This window comes from Eucyclogobius newberryi, unplaced genomic scaffold (genome assembly GCF_026437365.1).
Source record: "Eucyclogobius newberryi isolate DKJ021-1_F unplaced genomic scaffold, fEucNew1.0.hap1 SCAF_3, whole genome shotgun sequence".
Taxonomy (NCBI): domain Eukaryota; kingdom Metazoa; phylum Chordata; class Actinopteri; order Gobiiformes; family Gobiidae; genus Eucyclogobius; species Eucyclogobius newberryi.
In genome coordinates, this window is record NW_027315945.1 from 21086293 (window position 1) to 21105475 (window position 19183).

Consider the following 19183-nt stretch of genomic DNA (forward strand, 5'->3'; position numbering starts at 1 on the left):
CTCTGAAACAACAACAACTATTCTAGTCACAAAGACATATCATGACCTCATGGGCTTTGTAACACCAAAGCAATGGAAGGAGTACTTTTACGGACTACGACAGAGTCTGAGGACTACGACAAAGTCTGAGGAATAAAGTCTGGCGGTAATGCAACACTTGGATGCCAACCGCCATAAAACAACAACAACAACAACAACAACAACAATAAAGCCTGGCGGTAATGCAACAATTGAATGCCAACCGCCATAAAACAACAACAACAACAACATAAACAGGGGAAGAATAAATGAGACAACAGGCGTGGAAGGCCAGCTGGAATAAAGTCTGGCGGTAATGTAACACTTGGATACCAACCGCCATAAAACAACACAACAACAACATGATCAATGGCAGGCCACATGACCTCAGTGACCAATCAGAATTGACTAATGGCTGAGTTGCAGAGCAGCAGAAAGACAGGCAGTACAGAGATTCAGATAGGTTTCGATGACCGAAACAGACTGAAAAGTCAAAAAAGAGAAAGGTTAAAGGCTCAATAAAGGCTACAATAATGTACAATGGAAGAATGATCATAGTCAAGCTGCATCTACTCTTGAAGATGCAAAAATATCTAAATCCATGGTTTATTGGGAGGAAATTATATTTGAATAGATTACTGCAATACTTTGGAAAATTATAAGTGGCACTTATTTGTGCTTTTTTGCATAGTACAAAAGAACTTCAGTTTCAAAATTTAAAATGTTATTTACTCAAAAGGAAAGAAAATGACATTGATCGTTTTTCAGGTGGGCCCTTCGAGGGAACTTCTTTTGTGGTTTTGGGCGTAACAAAAAGAAACTGAACTGAATTGAAACTGAATTTTCAGCAATATTATATTACTTACTCTCAACATTGTACAATTGATGTTAATTATTTACAGTTTTATGTTGTCGATGAGAAAGTTAACGCTAAAGGGGAATGCCGTAACAAGTCAACAAAGGTATATGAACTTTCAGTAAAGTATTTTATTTTATAATAACATTCACTTATATCATCATATACATACATCTGCAAAACAAAATCATAACTCCTAGGCTTGTTTTTCTCTTGTTACTTTGGACTTGAATCAACACAACACAAATACAGAGAGTTTAAATCAGTTGGAACAGATGTGTGATAAAAGAGCAAATAAAAGGTGTCAAGATAGGGGGGGACTATAAATTGCTGTTGGCTTCAAGCTCCGGGGACACAGAAAAGCTGAAGATTTCAAGGTTATCTTCGGGAGGGAGTGCTGAGGACAAAAATAAATCAGGGGAACATCGATGGGACGTCACTATTAGATATTTTGAGATGTATTGGGCACCTGTTTTCATTTGTCTGTTTTTTGGACATTTAAGTCCCATGCAGCACTCCTTATTTCAAATTTTCTTTATGGGGGTTGTGTTGTCTAAAGGCTTTTTTAGACACTCAATGGTATAATGTTTCGTTACTGGGATAAATTACTAACAAATAGAAAAATGATGCTACTTCCAGTGTCTCTCCATTTTGGACAATCTCATCTATTTCCCTGGACAATAGGGGGCAGCAGAGCGCATTATTGATTAATGCCCTGGACTAGCTACTACTGAATTATTCTTGTCAACTCACTTTGATTTTTTTAAATGAGCTACTATGAGTAACTACCCTTGAGGATCAGATTATTAACCCTCAAAAACAAACTTGATTATCTAAAATGCACTTAGTGTGTTAAAAAGTCGATCTAAAAACCTAACCAAGCTTTAAAGATGGGTCAAATGCAGAGAATGAATATACATGAATAAATACATTAAATAATACCACAAAACAGTGTCCTAAGTCATTTGTTTCACTGCCATTTTTTTTTTTTTCCTGTTTTCTTTCAAGGGAAAACTAAGGTAATTTAGATTTTTTCTTGTTAAATGTTTTGTTCAAACTTTTCAGCATAAAAGACCACACAAATCTTGAATTCCTTTAACCACATGCAGAGACATTCTGCAGAGCCTCGATGGATAGAGTGACTGAATAATTTCCCCATGGATCAACACTAAAGAGAAAAATACACTACACATCTGCAATAAATCGGATTCTGGAGCACACAAATTAAACAACTTATCCCCACAGACATTTCAAAGTACGCATACAAGCCTTTTAAATTTTAATCCTATATTACAATTATATGATTTATAATAATACCAAGAAAGCATTGACCAGACTACGCAAAATCATTACTTAATATAAACAAGGGAGAAAGAAAGTAGTGAAAATGAATTAAAGATGCTAGTAGAAATAGAAATATTTAGCCTATGACTATTTACAAATCCGCCTTTCAACTAATACACTAAGTGTGTTGCCAAAGCAAAAGCACAATGAGATTTTTTGACACAATGAAGCTTACTTTTGCACATGAGCCCCATCGAATTCAAATAAGTTCTTCTCTTTCATCTACACTATGCATCACCACCACTGGATATAAATACTCAGTCATAGCAGGCCTATAGGCTTACTGCTTTTGATCTAAATAATGCATCTTGAAAGATAAATATAGTGTTATAATGTCCCAAATAGCTTATAGCTTATACAGTGCCTGGTAATAACAACAATATACATCTTATTTATAAAGTGACAATCAAAGATGCTTCACAGAAAACTAATAAAACTGTTGATTTATAGAGGACAAATTACAGAAAGATAAAGTCAGTTATGCCAGTTTTGCACTGTTGTTCTGATCTTGTTGTATACATTGTATTTAATCACTTTTATGGTACACATTTTATTTTGCATGCCCTTGTTTTATTTGATCTTATATACTTTTCTATATATTATTATATAGCAATAAAACAGATTCTGATTGTAAAAACTGAGAATTACATAGGTAAAAATAATTGAAGATTAAAAGCCATTCTGAACGGGTGAGTTTTGAAGTTTAAAGGTTGAAGATATTCTGCCAGTAACCAACGCATTTATAGCACGTATTTATTGTCTGTTATTTGCAAGTTTATTTATGTATTTGTATTTCTGCTCAGACCTGTTCCAAGTGCTCAGTTTAGGATTATTCCACCCGTAACATCGGTCAAAAGTAACATTTTTCACATGTAAAATATTGAAAACAAACCTGTTATACTTGAGCGACATGCGCAAACGCTAAACGGCGCAGTGGCGCGCGCTACCGCAGCTCGGAGCGCCCCGCCCCTTTACAAACACCATCATCACCATCATCACCATCATCATCATCATCACTGTACGTAAATCAGGAAGCGCCGCCGTCACACGTTTCTCCTCTCGTTTTCACCCCATTTGGTTTATTAATTTATTTTCGTACGGACGCTTTCGGGTCACCAAGGCAACGGGAGCGAGAGCGGGGGGGGAAAGAGGAGGATTTTGTTGACGACCGCCGACGACAAGAAGAAAGAAGAAGAAGAAGAAGAAGAAGCGGCGAAGATCACACTGACAGTTTGGCACATCCAGTACGAGGCTGCGCTTTGGATGCATTCGGCACAGACTTATCGGACACGGGTATGTGCGCTGTGACATGGAAATGTGAAAAGGTGGACACACAAAAACAAGATATGGCGTTTTTTTCTTTTTTTTTTCTTTTATTTTGACACGCACGCACGCACGCACGCACGCACACGGTGTTATTATGCCTGTAGTCATCATAACACACACTCCCCGTCGACTTGTTTACATCCTCCGATTAAACGCGCTGGGACTTCAGTCTGCGCGCTCCAGGTTTTCGGTTTGCGTGCGGTGTCCGTGCGTAAAACGCGCTCTTTATTTACTGTCACGCTGTTGTCGCCGTGTTTGTGTCATGTGCTCGCCCCCTCCGCCGCCCCCTCGTTGACGCGTCTGCTTTGCGCGCACATTTGCCCCCAAACTCGCATGGAATATTACACATTTTAATATGTAATCACGTCGTTTGCGCGAGGGGGGGGGGGTCTGTAGACACAACAGCACGTCACACGGGGTTCACGCGAGTGTCCCGGTTAGATCGGCAAGCACAATGGTTTTATTACAAGCAGGAGCATATGGCAAACGAAGAGCTTTTAATCGATCTTTACAGCGGTGAAAGGGATAGGGTTGTCAACATGTTGCGTCACTCCTGCCTTAATCAAGGACTGCTTTACAATAAGCTCCACACACTCCTCGACTGGTCACTAAGCAGCTTGGGCCATCACATTCACTCTTTCAGGGTCTAAAGAGCTAAGAGCAGATGAACATGTGATTTGATTGAAGTGAGGGAACTGCTGTTTCTATTGTGGTTCTGTAATGTGTCACTGGATGTGTTTTATTTAAGATACAGATGGAGGATATTTAGTTCAGAAATGTGTGGGATGTTTTGTGCACCTAAATAGGATTCTTCCTGATTTTGATTCCAACACAAATCAAATGTTGGGTGAAACTGTGAGTCATTTCATTTTTGACACATGATATCCCAGGAACTTGAAACTTGGATGTAATTCAGTCATGCCCCCTCCGTTTTCAGTCAGCATGATCCAACTTGTCTACTTTCAGACAAAGCATCTCTTAGACATGATCCAATTATATTTGTTTTTAATCTGAAAGAATGAAGTTAAAAACACCAAAAGTTTTCACTGTGACACACAAGCAGTTTTTGATTCACCTAGTTTCAATTATTTTTTAAAGTGCATGATATCCCTGGCAATAGTGCAGGAATGCATTCCTTTGTAGTCAACAGGACTAGCCTCAGCTTATCCAGGAACGAAATACCTAAAAAATGCCTAAGCTTTCAGTCACATGGTGTAGACTGCATAGCATTCTTTTCTCATGTTAAAAACAAACTGTTCCACCTATCTGAGGCCATATTGTTTACCACTATAGTGGCTTGGAGAAGCTGCTATGCAGGCTTTGCTAGAATCACACCAAATCCTCACGCAATGTATGTGTTTTGCAGTTGACGTTTGAGGTTAGTCAACATCCGTCCCCACAGACTGACAAGCTTCCTGTATTTTCTCAGTTTCCATCTTGTTGGTGCTGCCTGTTGTTGGCAGACGGGTTGAGTCACACTACCTGTTGTGCTACTACCTCCAATCGACAATCTCTGCCCAAGGCGTGGTTTCGCTGAATGAATCTCCAGACATCTGCTGTGGTGTCAGACAGCGAAGCATCTGAAGAAACATACTTTGATCCCAGCATATGGCTCACTTGAACCTTCTCACTTCAGATGTAGAAGAGGCCGAGACTGGAAGAGAAGGTGGCAAACTCCAGAAGACTTTTCCTCACTAGACAGTCTATCAAACTATGGCATTTGGAACTGCACCAAAGACACCCCAGAGAGACTGTGGGTGGGGCATGTGAATTACCAAAAATAAACATCTCATATAACAGCTCATGTTAATGTTGAACGCAACCACAGCCTTACTTATAACTTAAAATGTCCTTGGTGCTTAATGCAACTCCTAAATGTCATAGTTTTAGTTCTACCAGTTTGTTCTCTTGTCACACAGTGTTTACGAACTTGCCAAGTCCAATTTAAATCCATTGTCCCAAGTGTATCTAAACCCAGCCATGTCAATTGAGGTGCTGTGGATCAATTCTCGCATAAGGTGCAAATGGTTCCGACCTCATGTACCGGCTGGACAAACATGGCTGTGACCCCGCCTTCGGTCCACATCCCCCCTCCTCCTGCATAAAGGCAGCTAAACAGTAAATAGGCGATGGTGGACAGGAAGGTAAACATTACAACGTGGAATCAGCGGCTGCAATGGCATCTGCAGTGAAAGGTCACCATTGGACCGACGACGAGACGGCCTTCATGCTTTGTGATTGTTTCTCAAAATGTCAACCTGAAATTAGGCCTGGGCGATATGGAATTTTATTTTTCTTTCTCATGTTGATTGATCTTGATTTTTGATTTAATTTAATTTTGTCTTTCCAAAAACACATATTAAAAGAAGTGGCTGTTAGCAGTGATTTCATGAACAAAAACTATACAGACTTTTATTACTATTCAAATTTCTTCCTCCAAATTCTGACCTCTGGGGATCAACTGTAGACCTCTCGATTCAAAAACCCTTCCCTAATAATTGACTCAATCTCGAGCTGTAAATCTTTTGATTTAATTGCTCAGTCCTACCTGAAATGTACACAATTTGCCACCCCCGCTAAAGGCACCCCCGCTCCCAGTTGTTGCTCTCGCCTGTTTGAATCGATTTACTCTTTTTCATGTAAATTCGGGCAAAACTGGACGGTTTGTGGGGGAAAGAGTCCCTTTTACTGGAGTCAGATTTCCGTGTGCATGTAAACGTAGTATCTGTTAATGTGAGTAGCTGCTGCAGTTTGATATTTATGGGGAGTGCACTCATTCTGTGCAGATAGCATTGGTGTTCACTGATGTTTTGGTGGCGAGCTGGAGCCTCAGTTGTGTGTCGTGGCAATTGAATTTGTCCAACTCGACACTCCCGGTTCAGTGGTCATAGAGCTGTCCAAATTCGGCCTGCTTGCCTCTGCGCCAACTGCCAACTTCCAACTGCCAACATTTACCCCAGTGATATCAGCCTGTGTTTAACTAGGCCCTGTGTAATGCTGATGTGATTCGATGTGGAAATGTCTACTGCAATCCTCAGACATTCTGACTTGTTTTGCTTCCTTTTGTTTCAATATCGGTCCAAGCTTCACAGCCACTGGCAAGCTTTAATAATTGAATCATGCTGTTTTGTTTTATTTGGATTTTTATTTTTTTCCCATCCTGGAGTTTTTTTGCTCTGGCAATTGCATTTCTTAAAATGTACTCTGAGAAAATAATAAGCCTAGAGGAAAATGAAAAACTGCAGAACGGAATAATATCACTGGCCAGGTAAAATATGGTAAACACATACAAATATAATACATACATAATTATGCTCTGTACGTTAGAGTGTACTTCTCCTGTCAGGGCAGAGTCTTTGCTCCCCCTCCCCCGCTGACCCTGATGCACACGCTCTGTATTATTACATAATTGACTGGGAGCACAGTGACAGGAAGCAGCTGAGGGGTTAAAGCCATGCAGATGTGTGTGGACAAAGAACTACTCTAAAGTTCATGTGTCACTTTCAGCTTTGGTGCCAATTTGTCAGGCATGTGTTCTTTTTTGTAATCTAAAGCCCTGATAAGATCATGTGGCAGAGAGGTAAGAATCTTTTGTTGTTGTTTCTGTTGTCAGTGAACAAAATCCACACACTAGAGATTTGTCGCAAAAACATAAAAAAATGAATAATAATAGTGAAATATAAGGTTTGATAAAGCGAAAGGCCTGCATAAACTAAGGTGTTAGATTAAAAATAAACTTTGACTGACTATAAACATACAACATAAAGGGTTACTCGTGGTTGAGTTGACAATTTGCTGCATATCATTCCCCAGTCTCATTCCCATCTCATTGAGAATGAAAAAAACATACAGTATGGACAGAATAAAGTAAAAACTAGCAGTGCAAATAGATGAAGTTTTGTTGATTTGTGTGATGTGAATTATTTAAAGGTAGGCAGAGGGAAAGAAACTGTTCTTGTAGCCTCCTGCCTGAGGGAAGTGGCTCGAATAGTCCATGTCCAGGATGAGAACGTCGGCTGTGACAGGTCCTGAAGAAATGTTCACCTTCTCAGCAGAGCACACAGTGCAGTTCTGTGTCTGTGTCTGATGGAGAACCAGCCAGTCCACCTCCCTCCTGTAACAGACTCATCACCGGCAGTCATCAGAGATGAGCCCAATGAGGGTGGGGTCGTCTGCAAACTTGAGGCGCAGAAGTTGGCGACATACAAGCCAATTCTGAGTTTTAATTTAATCTTTGCCTGCTTAGATTCTTTACTCCATTTCAGTTGTGATGTCAATGAAGTTTGTATTGCAAGACTTTGTTGACCAAAGTTGCCAGAATCCTTTAAAACTTCTAAATATTGTCTTAAATCTTGATTCGTCTCTCTCCAAAATGAAAGAAATCTCAGTTATGCATTACCAGATGACCCTGGCACAACAGCTGGTGCAACAAGCTGCGCGCCAATAGTAACTCAATAGTGAAAAGCAAGTCCTCTGTGTGATCTGATGGTGCGCTGCCGAAGTCCATGTACACGCTACAACTCGCCACTTTGCATACAATTTAAAGTATCTGCATAATCTGTCAATGCAGTTGGCTTAATTTGATATACAGTAAATAGCTTGACTTCCGCTAACTCTCGCGTCTAGTCCAGGAAGTTAAAGCCATTTAAGTTTCTTTACTGCTTTATGGAAAACACTTGGATGTACTGAAATCATCATTCAAATTCCATTCTCAAAGGAATCACCTCAGTGCCACCCAACCCTTTATCTTTCAAAAAGGTATTGAGATTGGCAAAGTGTAAACCGTTTACAAAGGTAAAGGCTCGCAGATGCATTTACCAGGTGGATGAAGTCAGGTTTCTTGTACAGTTGAGATTGTTTTCATCGTTAGCTCACCAAGAGTTTTATGGCTTTGATTATTGTGGGGTTATCAACTTTTCCTTTTGACAGTCTTATAAAAAGGTTCTTAATCCTGAGCTGGAGGATTTATGCCACAAAATCTTTTAGGCTCTGCAACTCTTAAGATGAAAAGCCATATATTTTCCAATTAAATCTAGCTTGAATCTTGAACAAATCTTGTCACTCTACATTCAATTTAAAAAAAGGTTTTAATTAGACGGATCATTCCCATCATTCTTAAAGTGCTGGACAGGAGATGTATGCATATTAGGCTGTGCGCCAAGCATCTTCTGGCATCTGCCTTTGTCCGTGAAAACAGGTTTTCTATAGTGGGAGGACACAGAATTACACATACAAGGTTTTTGCCATGAGATCCACTTTTTTGTGACACAAGACTTTTACACATTATCACTCAGGCACCACCATGGCCGTGATTCTGTGCAGTACACGTTTGATTTTGACCAAGAAACAATCGAGCAGCTCAGAGCTGTTCACTCACCACAAAAACAAAGCGGTTGGAGATCGTCTTCTTATCAGAATGAAGATGGGGAACATATTTTAAGCTGTGGCTTCTGTGTCAAAGTAACCCCACCACACATTCTGAATGTTTGTATTTAGAGAGATTTTGTGCAGACAATATTGCTTCTAACATAGAGCACATCCATGCAATGTTAATTATTCTGTTGGTTTCTTTAAATAATAAAACAAGTCCTCCAGTCTTTTAGTATTGGTCCTTATATTTTCTAAGTTTCTGTGAAAGACTCCCTAGCTTTTCATGTTCAGAAAATGATATATTTTCACATTGCTGAGCTGCTTTGTTTAGTTTGTAAGCTGTTATTTGGCGTTGTATAGACACACAGTATGAATCCAAAAAGATGATCACATATCAAGCCCAAAGATGTTTTACAGCTTTATATTGGGCCCTCACTGAGTATTCACGTGTTATCACCGGCATTTGCATTTTGAAGCCGTCATAACAGGCAGGAGGCTACACTATCTTTGCTGTTAGATAGTCATGAATAACAGAAAATAAAACTGAAAAGGAAAATGGTTGATAGTACAGAAGTTATGGGTTTTGATCCTTATCTACAACGGGCAAGTCCGTCAACATTTACATCTAAACTTCCTCGTCAACAAGCCCTTTGTACCGGACAAGCCCTCAAAGCTCAAACCTCAAAGAGCACGGACTTTGAGTTTGGGACTGTCCGATCCTGAAATATAGCACCCGGACAGTTGGAAATTAGGCTTGTTAAAACGTTTATTAGCATAGCCACGCAATTATGTAAACTAGCACTATCCAGCAGCTAACTACCTGAAACAAACAGCTCAGCGCTCAGTCTGGAGTGACTGTAATCCATTTCTGGTGACAAACTTAGTCTTTGCGGAAGTTACAGAAGTGGAATCCTTCGTTTTGAGACTTTTTGTTTGCACAGCAAACATGTGGCTTTTGTCCTCACTATGACAAGTGTGTGACGTCACTTCTGACCCTTGAATATCTTCTGTCACTGTTGGGGGAAAAGGATTGAACCTCAGGTGGGTGGGGTTTGTGATGCGTTATTGGCTGATAGCAGAGGACACATCACGCATGGCAATAGCTGTTGGCTGTTTTCGAGACCTGCAAAAGACACAGATTTAGACACAGAAGTGGCAACGTGTTTTGTAGATTCTCGGCTAAATGTAGATCATGTCGGAAGAAAACCTCTTCTATCAACTGTTCGAAAAGGGCTTAGGTAGGTTTGTCAGAATGTCGACATGCAGTGTGTTCACATCGAATGAGCTCCTCACCGTCTGTTTTGAGAGACCTGGAGAGCCCCCAGGCTGCTACATGTGAAAGTGTAGGTCGTGCTTTGACTTGTTGTGAGATTTTATGGTCCTGTTCTTCTGTATTTTCCATGCAGAAAAAAATGGAAGGGATTTATAAAGTAAAATCCCTGCTTATTACTAGATGTGGTATGATTTTGGTTGTTTAGTGATAGTTGTCTAGTTCAAAGACATTTCTAATATGATCATACCTTTTTTTTTTTTTACCATCAAATCCATTATGGGACTTAGACAGGGAGGGCACAATCTGGGCAATGGTTAAGTCCCAGGGCACAGTGTTGTGTGTGCTCTGCATTGTTCTACCAATCCACTCCCCAAGTTAATCATTTGTTCTTTTTCCAATTCAATAAGCCATTTTTTAATAGACTAAATCGTTCTGGTCTTTCAAAATCATTTTAAATAATTGTCTAGCTTCATGGGAAAAATCGTTGATCATTTAATTGAGCTTGTGAACCCTGTTTGTGAAAAGTTTCAGTTAAAAAGTTTAAGAGCTGCTACTTCTGCGTAGAGTCACACCCGCCTTCTCTTCCTCTGCCCAAGCCTCTCTCTCCATTTCGCAACAGCCGTTCTCTTGCATGTCTTCACAAGGATAGCAGTTTGTATTGTGCAATGCGCTGGAGTTGCACAGGCTCTTATTCAGCCCCGCCATCCCACTGTGGCTCTGCAGTATCCAGGCTTTTGTCAACTCAGCTGCTGTTTGGCTGATTGGCCGTTAAAGCGGAGCAACTGCTGGGTTCAGATTGTATTGAGTGTACATTCACAAAATTTATAAACAAAGGCTTTTCAAATATTTTGGTTTGGAGTCCAGTGATTGTTTGAGAGAATTTATAGATGTATTTTGGTCGTATTGTGAAAGAGCAGCGCTGGATAAAGCATATAACTTACACATTCAGATTAATTAACACATTGAGTACAAACATTTACAGAGCAATAGCTGTTCCTTTTAACTGTGTCTAAATAATGTTGACTAATTGGGGATTATTTATGATTTTGCAAAGTGGGTGCTAGGTCCATGTTTCCACTGTGCCTCGAGAACACAAGCTGAGGGAGTGTTTGGAGGTGGTCGAAGAGGTAATAATACCAGTCTGAAAGGTGAATGACTAATAAGCTGTTTTTCCATGGGGGATATGATATGGAGGGAATTGGTACGCTCTGAAAAGTGTTTCCACTGTCCAAAGTGACAGAGGCCATTTGAGGGGAGGGGCTCTTCTAGCTTTCAAGACGTCTAACTGCACCACAAACATGGCTTTTTTTTGGCTAGCTGACATATTTTTTATGGTTATAAAGTATAATTGAGGTAAAATGTAGATTATATTTATTGTGAGAACATTTGTTGTGTTTCAGTGGCGTAGCAGACACCTGCCTTCGGACCCAAATCTAAGGGCATGGAAAACGCACGTCGCCATTGAAAATAACAGATGCAGAAGAGCTCCAAGGCAAACTGATCTGATAGTCAAAAAGTGCAGATTGTACTTTGAGCAGACATTTTTATCATTATTAACTGAAATAATACATTTTCCTTGGAGCATTTTGCCTACCTACAGTTAGTGGAAAACTTAGGTCTTGTTACTCCAAGGCCTCTGTCTGTCATGACAATGTGTCATATAAATTGGCTCGATTATTAAGAGAGAACCATCAGTTCCCTTTTTCTCAGTGGGGCAGCAGAGTGGTTACACTTGGGTCAGAGCGTGATTCTGACACAGCTGCTCTGTTGGGAGTTGCACAGTCATTTCAAAGACTTTACTGTAACCCTGTCGGGACAGAGACATCAGAGGTGCTCTCGTAGTCTGGCAGCTGTAATATATCATATAAGTGTTTTATGGCTGATGATAACCTTTTTAATCAAGAAAAGCGCCCCTAAAGAAGTGCTTGTAATATTCTCTTAAAAACCAGCAGCATTTTAAAATCCTGGTGGATGAGCCCCTCAGGTCTAATAAAATAGTCATGGTTTTAGACCTGTGCAGCTGCTGTGAATACTGTTCTCCCCATCCCTCTTCAGTGCTGATGAATGACATTCTGCAAACTCAAATACACAAAAACGAAAAAGGAGGTACCATACTTAAATTTACAAAGAAAAAATAAATTGTACATATATGGGCCACACCGGTCAATAAGCCGCTGGTGCCCACGTTGTAACATGAGATATTTACACATAAATAAATGTGGTAGTGATGCAGTGATGCACTAGTTGTCTTTTGCACCCGCCGCCCACTGGGCCTAATGGCCCATTCTTGATATTCTTATTTTTCATATCTCCAAAACAATTGCTCCCGCACACAATAAAACCTTCTCTAATATAGACCTATGTATTCGTACATGTAATGAACTAGCATGAAATCTTCAATTGAGAACACATAACTTGAGAACCAATATTTATTAGCACTACACCATTGTAAAACCTATATCCTCTTAGATTATGAGATATCTTTTAAGAGACAGTGCCAATTGCGTAAACCCACGCTGTAGAGATGAGCAGCGCGCTGTAGCTATGGATGATGACTGGATGGTTGGTAATCCAATTAAGGAGACAATACATGCACTCATTGAGAGTGTGAGACAACCCTCCCTCTTCAGTGTGAACATCCGTGATTACTTTTACATTTCAGACCTGATTGAACCTGCAAAATGTTACTAGTTTGGCCAATAAGAGATCTGAACCACTCGACAGGATAGCACTTGAGGACAATTGCTTGTCTGATGAGTGAGATGAGACTGGCCTTTGAGGAGAAACTTGTATAAGGTGTCCGCGTCCTTTTTCCTGCAGTTATACTGTCAGCCTGTTTAAGATGTGTTCTTGCAGTTTTGGTATTCAACCTTCAAACGTTCAAGCAGCTTAAAGGTAATATTTTTTTTGTCTCTGGTTGTCACGCTGAGTGTGTGGTTTAAAAAGCAGCAGCTCTGTGTAAACACGCTTCCCCTTTTTGTTCCCGTTTCAGGGAACAATGCACGTAATCGCACTTCCCCCACGGTTAATCTGTATTCACTATGGAAACATGTGTAACCTTTTACTCCACCTCACCAGACCCATTGTGTTTACTAGAAAAGTGTTAGCCAAAGTCACCGTTACCATGATTTTCAATATTTTGGCTCCAAGTAACTTGTTGTAGGCAATGTAAAATGACTCACTGTCTTGGGATTTGCATAACAATCTATTTTGTAACATACTCAGACATCGAATGAATAGTTAATTTAAATCTGCTTTTTTCACTTAATAAAGAGGCTAGGTTTTGTTTCCTACAGGTGTGTGTTAAGTGTACTAGGTGATCAGACACAGTTTATCTCTCTTTGGTTGTGGAGTTAGCCTCTCATAACCATATTACTGGAAGCATTGAATGCATTTGAAACATTGAAGGGAAAGTCCTATAAACTTTCTTAAAGTTCCATGACTTTTTTAGTAACATAGTCCTCTCTGTTTGATTAGCTTTGAGGGAAGAAAGTGTCGGCTGAATCAAAGTCGAAGCTTGAGAAATCCATGCTGCGATCATTCAAAGGAGACTCCCCCAGTGAACAAAGATATTGATTCTGAAAGGCAGGGATTTGACCTGTTTGATGTACATTTTGACTAAATAAACATTTTCTGAATTACTCACACCATAGTTATAGGTCTGGGATCTCTGCAGATCCAAACCTGTAATATCTGTATATTGTTGTGTGCCACTGCATTTTTAATTTAACAAGAAACATGTTTTCTGAAGCCATCCTTCATGAAAATATAATATATTACATAACAAACGTTCCCTTTGGGCAGAAAAAAGTTATTTTTATTGAATTGGAAAATAGGATAATAACTTTCCCCTCTGCTGCTGTATACCAACTCATCAGTTGCAATTCAAAATTGTCACGGCTCCATTTGACTGGACAAAGATTTGAACTGAAAGGTTGATTGCCTGGCACCCGGGTACCAAGCTCGTAATTGTCAAATGTTGCTTCAGAAATATCCCCCACTGGATACAATAGATGTGGAAAATATCATGGTGGTGCAAAATAGACTATTGTTATGGTCATTTTATCTTTTTCATATAACAGCCTTCTGTCTGAGCTGAGCTGTTCTTTTCTGGTTTAAGAAGACATTTGCATTTGGTATGAAAATAAGTCAAACTGTTTAATTCCAATGGGACGGAAATTGAGGGAAAATGGTATTATTTTTTAATTGTTCTAATATATACACATATTATGCCTTTTATACTGTAGCAAATGTCCTCCATATGACCTTTCTTTGTGAGTGTGTGCATAGTAGAATAAATCGAGGTTTATCCTTTTGTTATTGTTAATAAAGTTGAGAATCTACATCAGTCTGAATAAATAGTTTTATATTAATAGATCTGAATGAGGTGACTTCATGCTTCCGTTGTTAAGTCAATGGTTATGTCAGGGACAGTCAGATTTTGTAACACTGTTTATTTGTTTTTTAAGGATTCTTTTGGCCAGTAAGCTTTACTAGACAGGACAGCTCAGTGTGAAATGGGGTTGAGAGAGCAGGGAGGACCACCGGGCTGCATTGTAATGCTGTTTTCAATACTGCTGTGCAATGAATAGATTTTTTTAAATCAAGATTGCGATTCAGTTTGGGTCTTTTTAATCAAGAGGTCTGCTGTCAACCCTCTCTCAGTTAAAAATGTGGTTTGGACAAAGAACTGTAACTTATACCGGTAATGTGTGTTATATGGCCATAATTAAGTCTTTATTGTTTATGATTTGTACCGTATTTTCCGGACTATTAAGTCGCACTAGCCAAAAAAATGCATTATAGAGAAGAAAAAAACATATATAAGTCGCACTGGAGTATAAATTGCATTATTTGGTAAAAATCCAAGACCAAGAACAGACATTTCATCTTGTTATGTAATTTAAAATAACAACAGATTAAAGAACCTGGTGAATAGGTGTACGTAGGCTAACGTAACACCTTCAGCTACATGACGCACAGACAATGAACTGTCGTAAGTGTCTGGTATGTAAACGTAACATATTAACAGTTATTCAGATAACTATAGCATAAAGAACATGCTAACAAGTTTGCATCAGTATTACCCCAAATCACTAAATCCATTGAATTCTTCTTCTTCGCTTCTTCCACTTCTAAACAACTCTCCAAACTCTGGAGGTAGAGGAAGTGCAGATTCTTCTTCTGTGTCGCTTAGAGCCTAGAGCGCCCCTTTGCGGTTGTCGGTGTGAAAAAAATGAATAATATCACATATAAGTCGCTCTGGAGTATAAGTCGCACCCCGGCCAAAACTATGAAAAAAGTGGAAAATATGGCAAATAAGTATTGAATTGAAGGAAAATTGTCTGCTTTTTTTTGCATAACCCCCAGCCCTATGAATAAGTGAAACAAATCAATATATCAAAAGGGCTTTAAAATAGGGCTGTGCAACAATTCAAATTTGTATTGAGGTTGATGTTCATTTATCTTTAATTGTCAATGATATGCTCAGGTCTTTTTAATCAAGAGCTCCACAGCCAGACCTCAGCAAACCTATGCGGTTATGTTCAGGTCATTAATATTGAAATACTTTTTACGTTTGTTTTCAATAAGACAAAATTAAATAAAATCTACATCAATCAATATGAGGAAAACATTCTTCAAATCCAACACTGAATAATTCACTATTATTACACTTTCTCCCAAGCTGCGTTTGCTCAGATAACGAGCCGTGCTGCAGCTGCAATGCTGTTAAACATACTTCTCATGGACTGTCTTTGCTCTCTTGCAGTCTCTGTCTGCAGCATGGGCCAACATCTAGGAAAGAGGGAAACTACTATGGACACTAAGGTAAGACTACACACTGAAAAATAGCCCTCAAGCTGATGGTATGTCAACGCTTTCTCTTTTATTATCTGTTATGAGAATTTGATTTGTTTTTTCCCACTGGCCTTTATCAGCTGGACTATAGACCCAGCCATAAGCAGGTCATACAACTTCTGCACTTGGTTTGATGTATTACTTGGAGTGAGGAACATTGCTGAGGTCTCAAATCTAACACTTGTATAAGAAAATTCCAAGTACCTAGATATCGACTTTTAATTCTGTTTTCTCTTTATTGCACACAAGTATTTTTAATGTTGTTGATGATAACTGCTCACAGATAAATTCCTGTTACAATAGCATCTCTTGTATATTATATATATAATATATATATATGTATATATATATATATATATCTATACATATATATATATGTGTATATATATATATATATATATATATATATATATGTATATATATATATATATTTTATGGGTTCGATTCCCGGACCAGACCAACATCACATGATCTCTCTGGGTGGAGTCTGCATGTCCTCCCCGTGTTACCGTGGGTTCTATCCGGGTTCTCCGGCTCCTCCCACCGTCCAAAGACATGCATGACTTAGGTAAAATTGGTGACTCTAAATTGGCCCTAGTGAATGAATGTGAGAGTGAATGGCTGTCTGTAATGTCTATGTCGATATATATATATATATATATATATATATATATAATATACAAGAGATGATATTGTAACAGGAATTTATCTGTTAACACAAAACTATATTAAAACCTGAAAAAAAAACTATATCTTTGCAGAGCAGACAGAGTGTTCTTCTTTTAACACTGTAATGACTCTCCATCCCTGCTCGGTGCGAGCGATCTGGACTTAAACCGTGATGGTAATGTGCGTTTTAATGGCTTCATGCAATTAACCTAGCCTTGCGCAATCTCCTTTTGTCACAGCTTTTCTAAGTGACTGCCAATATATATATATATATATATATATATATATATATATATAATTATAATGAGTTTGCCCATTAGCCCAGAGGCTGCAATCAAATTTGAGGTTGCCGGATTGTTGTCAGCTTTCCTAACCCAGCACAGGAGAGTAAAAAGAGAAAAAAGGCAAAGATATAAGACAGATAAAAGAGCTCATCAGTGGCTGTGGGCTGCAGTGTGCACCTGGGTATGTGGATGTGTGTGGAAGTGGAAACTCTGGTGCGTTACGGATCAAGCTGAAGAGCAGGAAGGACATAAGTGCAGTACACGCCTCATTTGTTTCCGATACCTTCAAGCTCAGTATGAAGAAAAGATAGAGGTAGTATCTGAGCATGATGCCGTTGTAATATTTGTGCTTTGTAACTTTTGTGTAACTCAATTTGAAATGCAGTCTAGAGTTTCACAAAGAGATCAATACACAGTGCATCCGGGAAGTATTCACGGAGCTTCACTTTTCCCACATTATGTTATGTAACAGCAATATTCCAAAATAAATTGTATTCATTATTTGACTCAACTTTATAAAAAAAAAAAAAGCACATATGCACATATTGTGTTTTGACAAGCACTAATTACAGCCTCTTGTCTTTTTGAGTATGCTACAACCTTGGCACACTTATTTTGTGGCAGTTTTTCCCATTTATTTTTGCAAAACCTCTCAAGCTTCCTTAGGTTGGATGGAGAGCGTCGGTCCACAGCCATTTTCAGATCCCTCCAGAGATTTTTGATCGGATTCAAGTCTGGGCTCTGGCTGGGCCACTCAAGGACATTCACAGAGTTGTCCTGTAGCCACTCCTCTGTTAACCTGGCTGTGCTCAGGGTCGTTGTCTTGTTGGAACATGAACCTTCACCCCAGTCCGAGTTCCAGAGCGCTCTGGAGCAGCTTTTCATCAAGGATGTCTCTGTACATTGCTGCATTCATCTTTCTGTTGATCCTGACTTGTCTCCCTGTTCCTGCTGCTGAAAACCGCTCCCACAGCATGATGGTGCCACCACCAGGCTTCACTGTAGGGATGGTACTGTCCAGGGGATGAGCCGGGCCCAGCTAGAAGAAGCTTCTTGGTGGTTCCTAACTTTTTCCATTTACAGATGTTGGAGGCCACTGTGCTAATTCAATGCTGCAGAAATGTTTCTGTGCCCTTCCCTAGACCTGTGCCTTGATACAATCCTGTCTCGGAGGTCTACAGAAAAAATGGCTTGGTCTGTGCTCTTACATGCACTGTTAACTGTGAGACCTTTTGAAGGCCAGTGTGTTATTTTCCAAATCATGTCCAATCAACTGAATGTTCCCCAGATGGACTCCAATCAAGTTGTAGAAGCATCTCTAGGATGGTCAGTAGAAAAACAATGTACCTGAGCTCAATTTTGAGTGTCAAGGCAAACACTGAATACTTTTGTACAAGTGCTTTTTGTTTTTAGTTTTTATTATTAATTGTTTGTAATATTTAGAGACAGATAATGAATTTAATCAATTTTGGAATAAGGCTGCAACACAACAAAATGTGGGAAAAGTGAAGCACTGTGAATACATCCCGGATACACTGTACGCAAGAAAGTGCTGAGAAAAGAATAGGAAGAAAGGATCATTGTCTCATTTGAATTAGTTTTGTAACTTAAGTGAAATCTAAAATTGCACATTTGTCCACCTGACCATAGCATGCCAGGCCTAGAAAACTTCAATATGTTGTGTCCCACAATCCCTAGACCTACATGTCCTTTTCTCTGTCTTTAGGCGAACAATCAGAGTCAATTTAAAAGGTCTGGCATAACAGCTGGTTGTCATAGGAACAGTCAAGCTGGAGCAGAGCGTGACAGATGGAGGCAGGTTTGTGTTTAGGAGTAGTGAGCCCAATCCAAGTCCCAGTGGTTTTGAATGACGACTGAATAATGATGTTGAATGACATGTAGCTGTGGCTCATTTGGGTTCCTTTAGTAGTAGCGCTGGGAAAATTCACCTTTAATGGATACCCGGGTACCAAGAATAGAACACCAAATAACATGCGACTAAAGACATATTTTACTCCCAATTTTTCAGCTTTCTTACAGAACAGTAATGACATTTTTCATCCGTAGTAAGGCCTTTGGCGTGTTGGAGATTTTTCACTGTTGCTTATTCGGCAAAAAATCAAACCAAGCATAAACATCCATCAGTTCAAAGGCGGAGCTGAGCGCACCTTGAGCATCGGTTGC

The 19183-nt window shown here is 39.4% G+C and overlaps 1 protein-coding gene across 1 annotated transcript in view; it reads left to right on the forward strand.

Annotated features, from left to right (window-relative positions):
• Window positions 1–3408: 3408 nt before the first annotated feature.
• The window catches only part of LOC140373463 (myelin basic protein-like), a 39979-nt gene continuing 24204 nt past the window's right edge, over window positions 3409–19183 (forward strand). Inside the window, exons 1-2 of the mRNA XM_072459964.1 lie at window positions 3409–3511; window positions 15958–16016. Coding sequence (XP_072316065.1) covers window positions 15972–16016 — 45 coding nt within the window. The 5' untranslated portion in view covers window positions 3409–3511; window positions 15958–15971. The remainder of the gene's footprint in view (window positions 3512–15957; window positions 16017–19183) is intronic.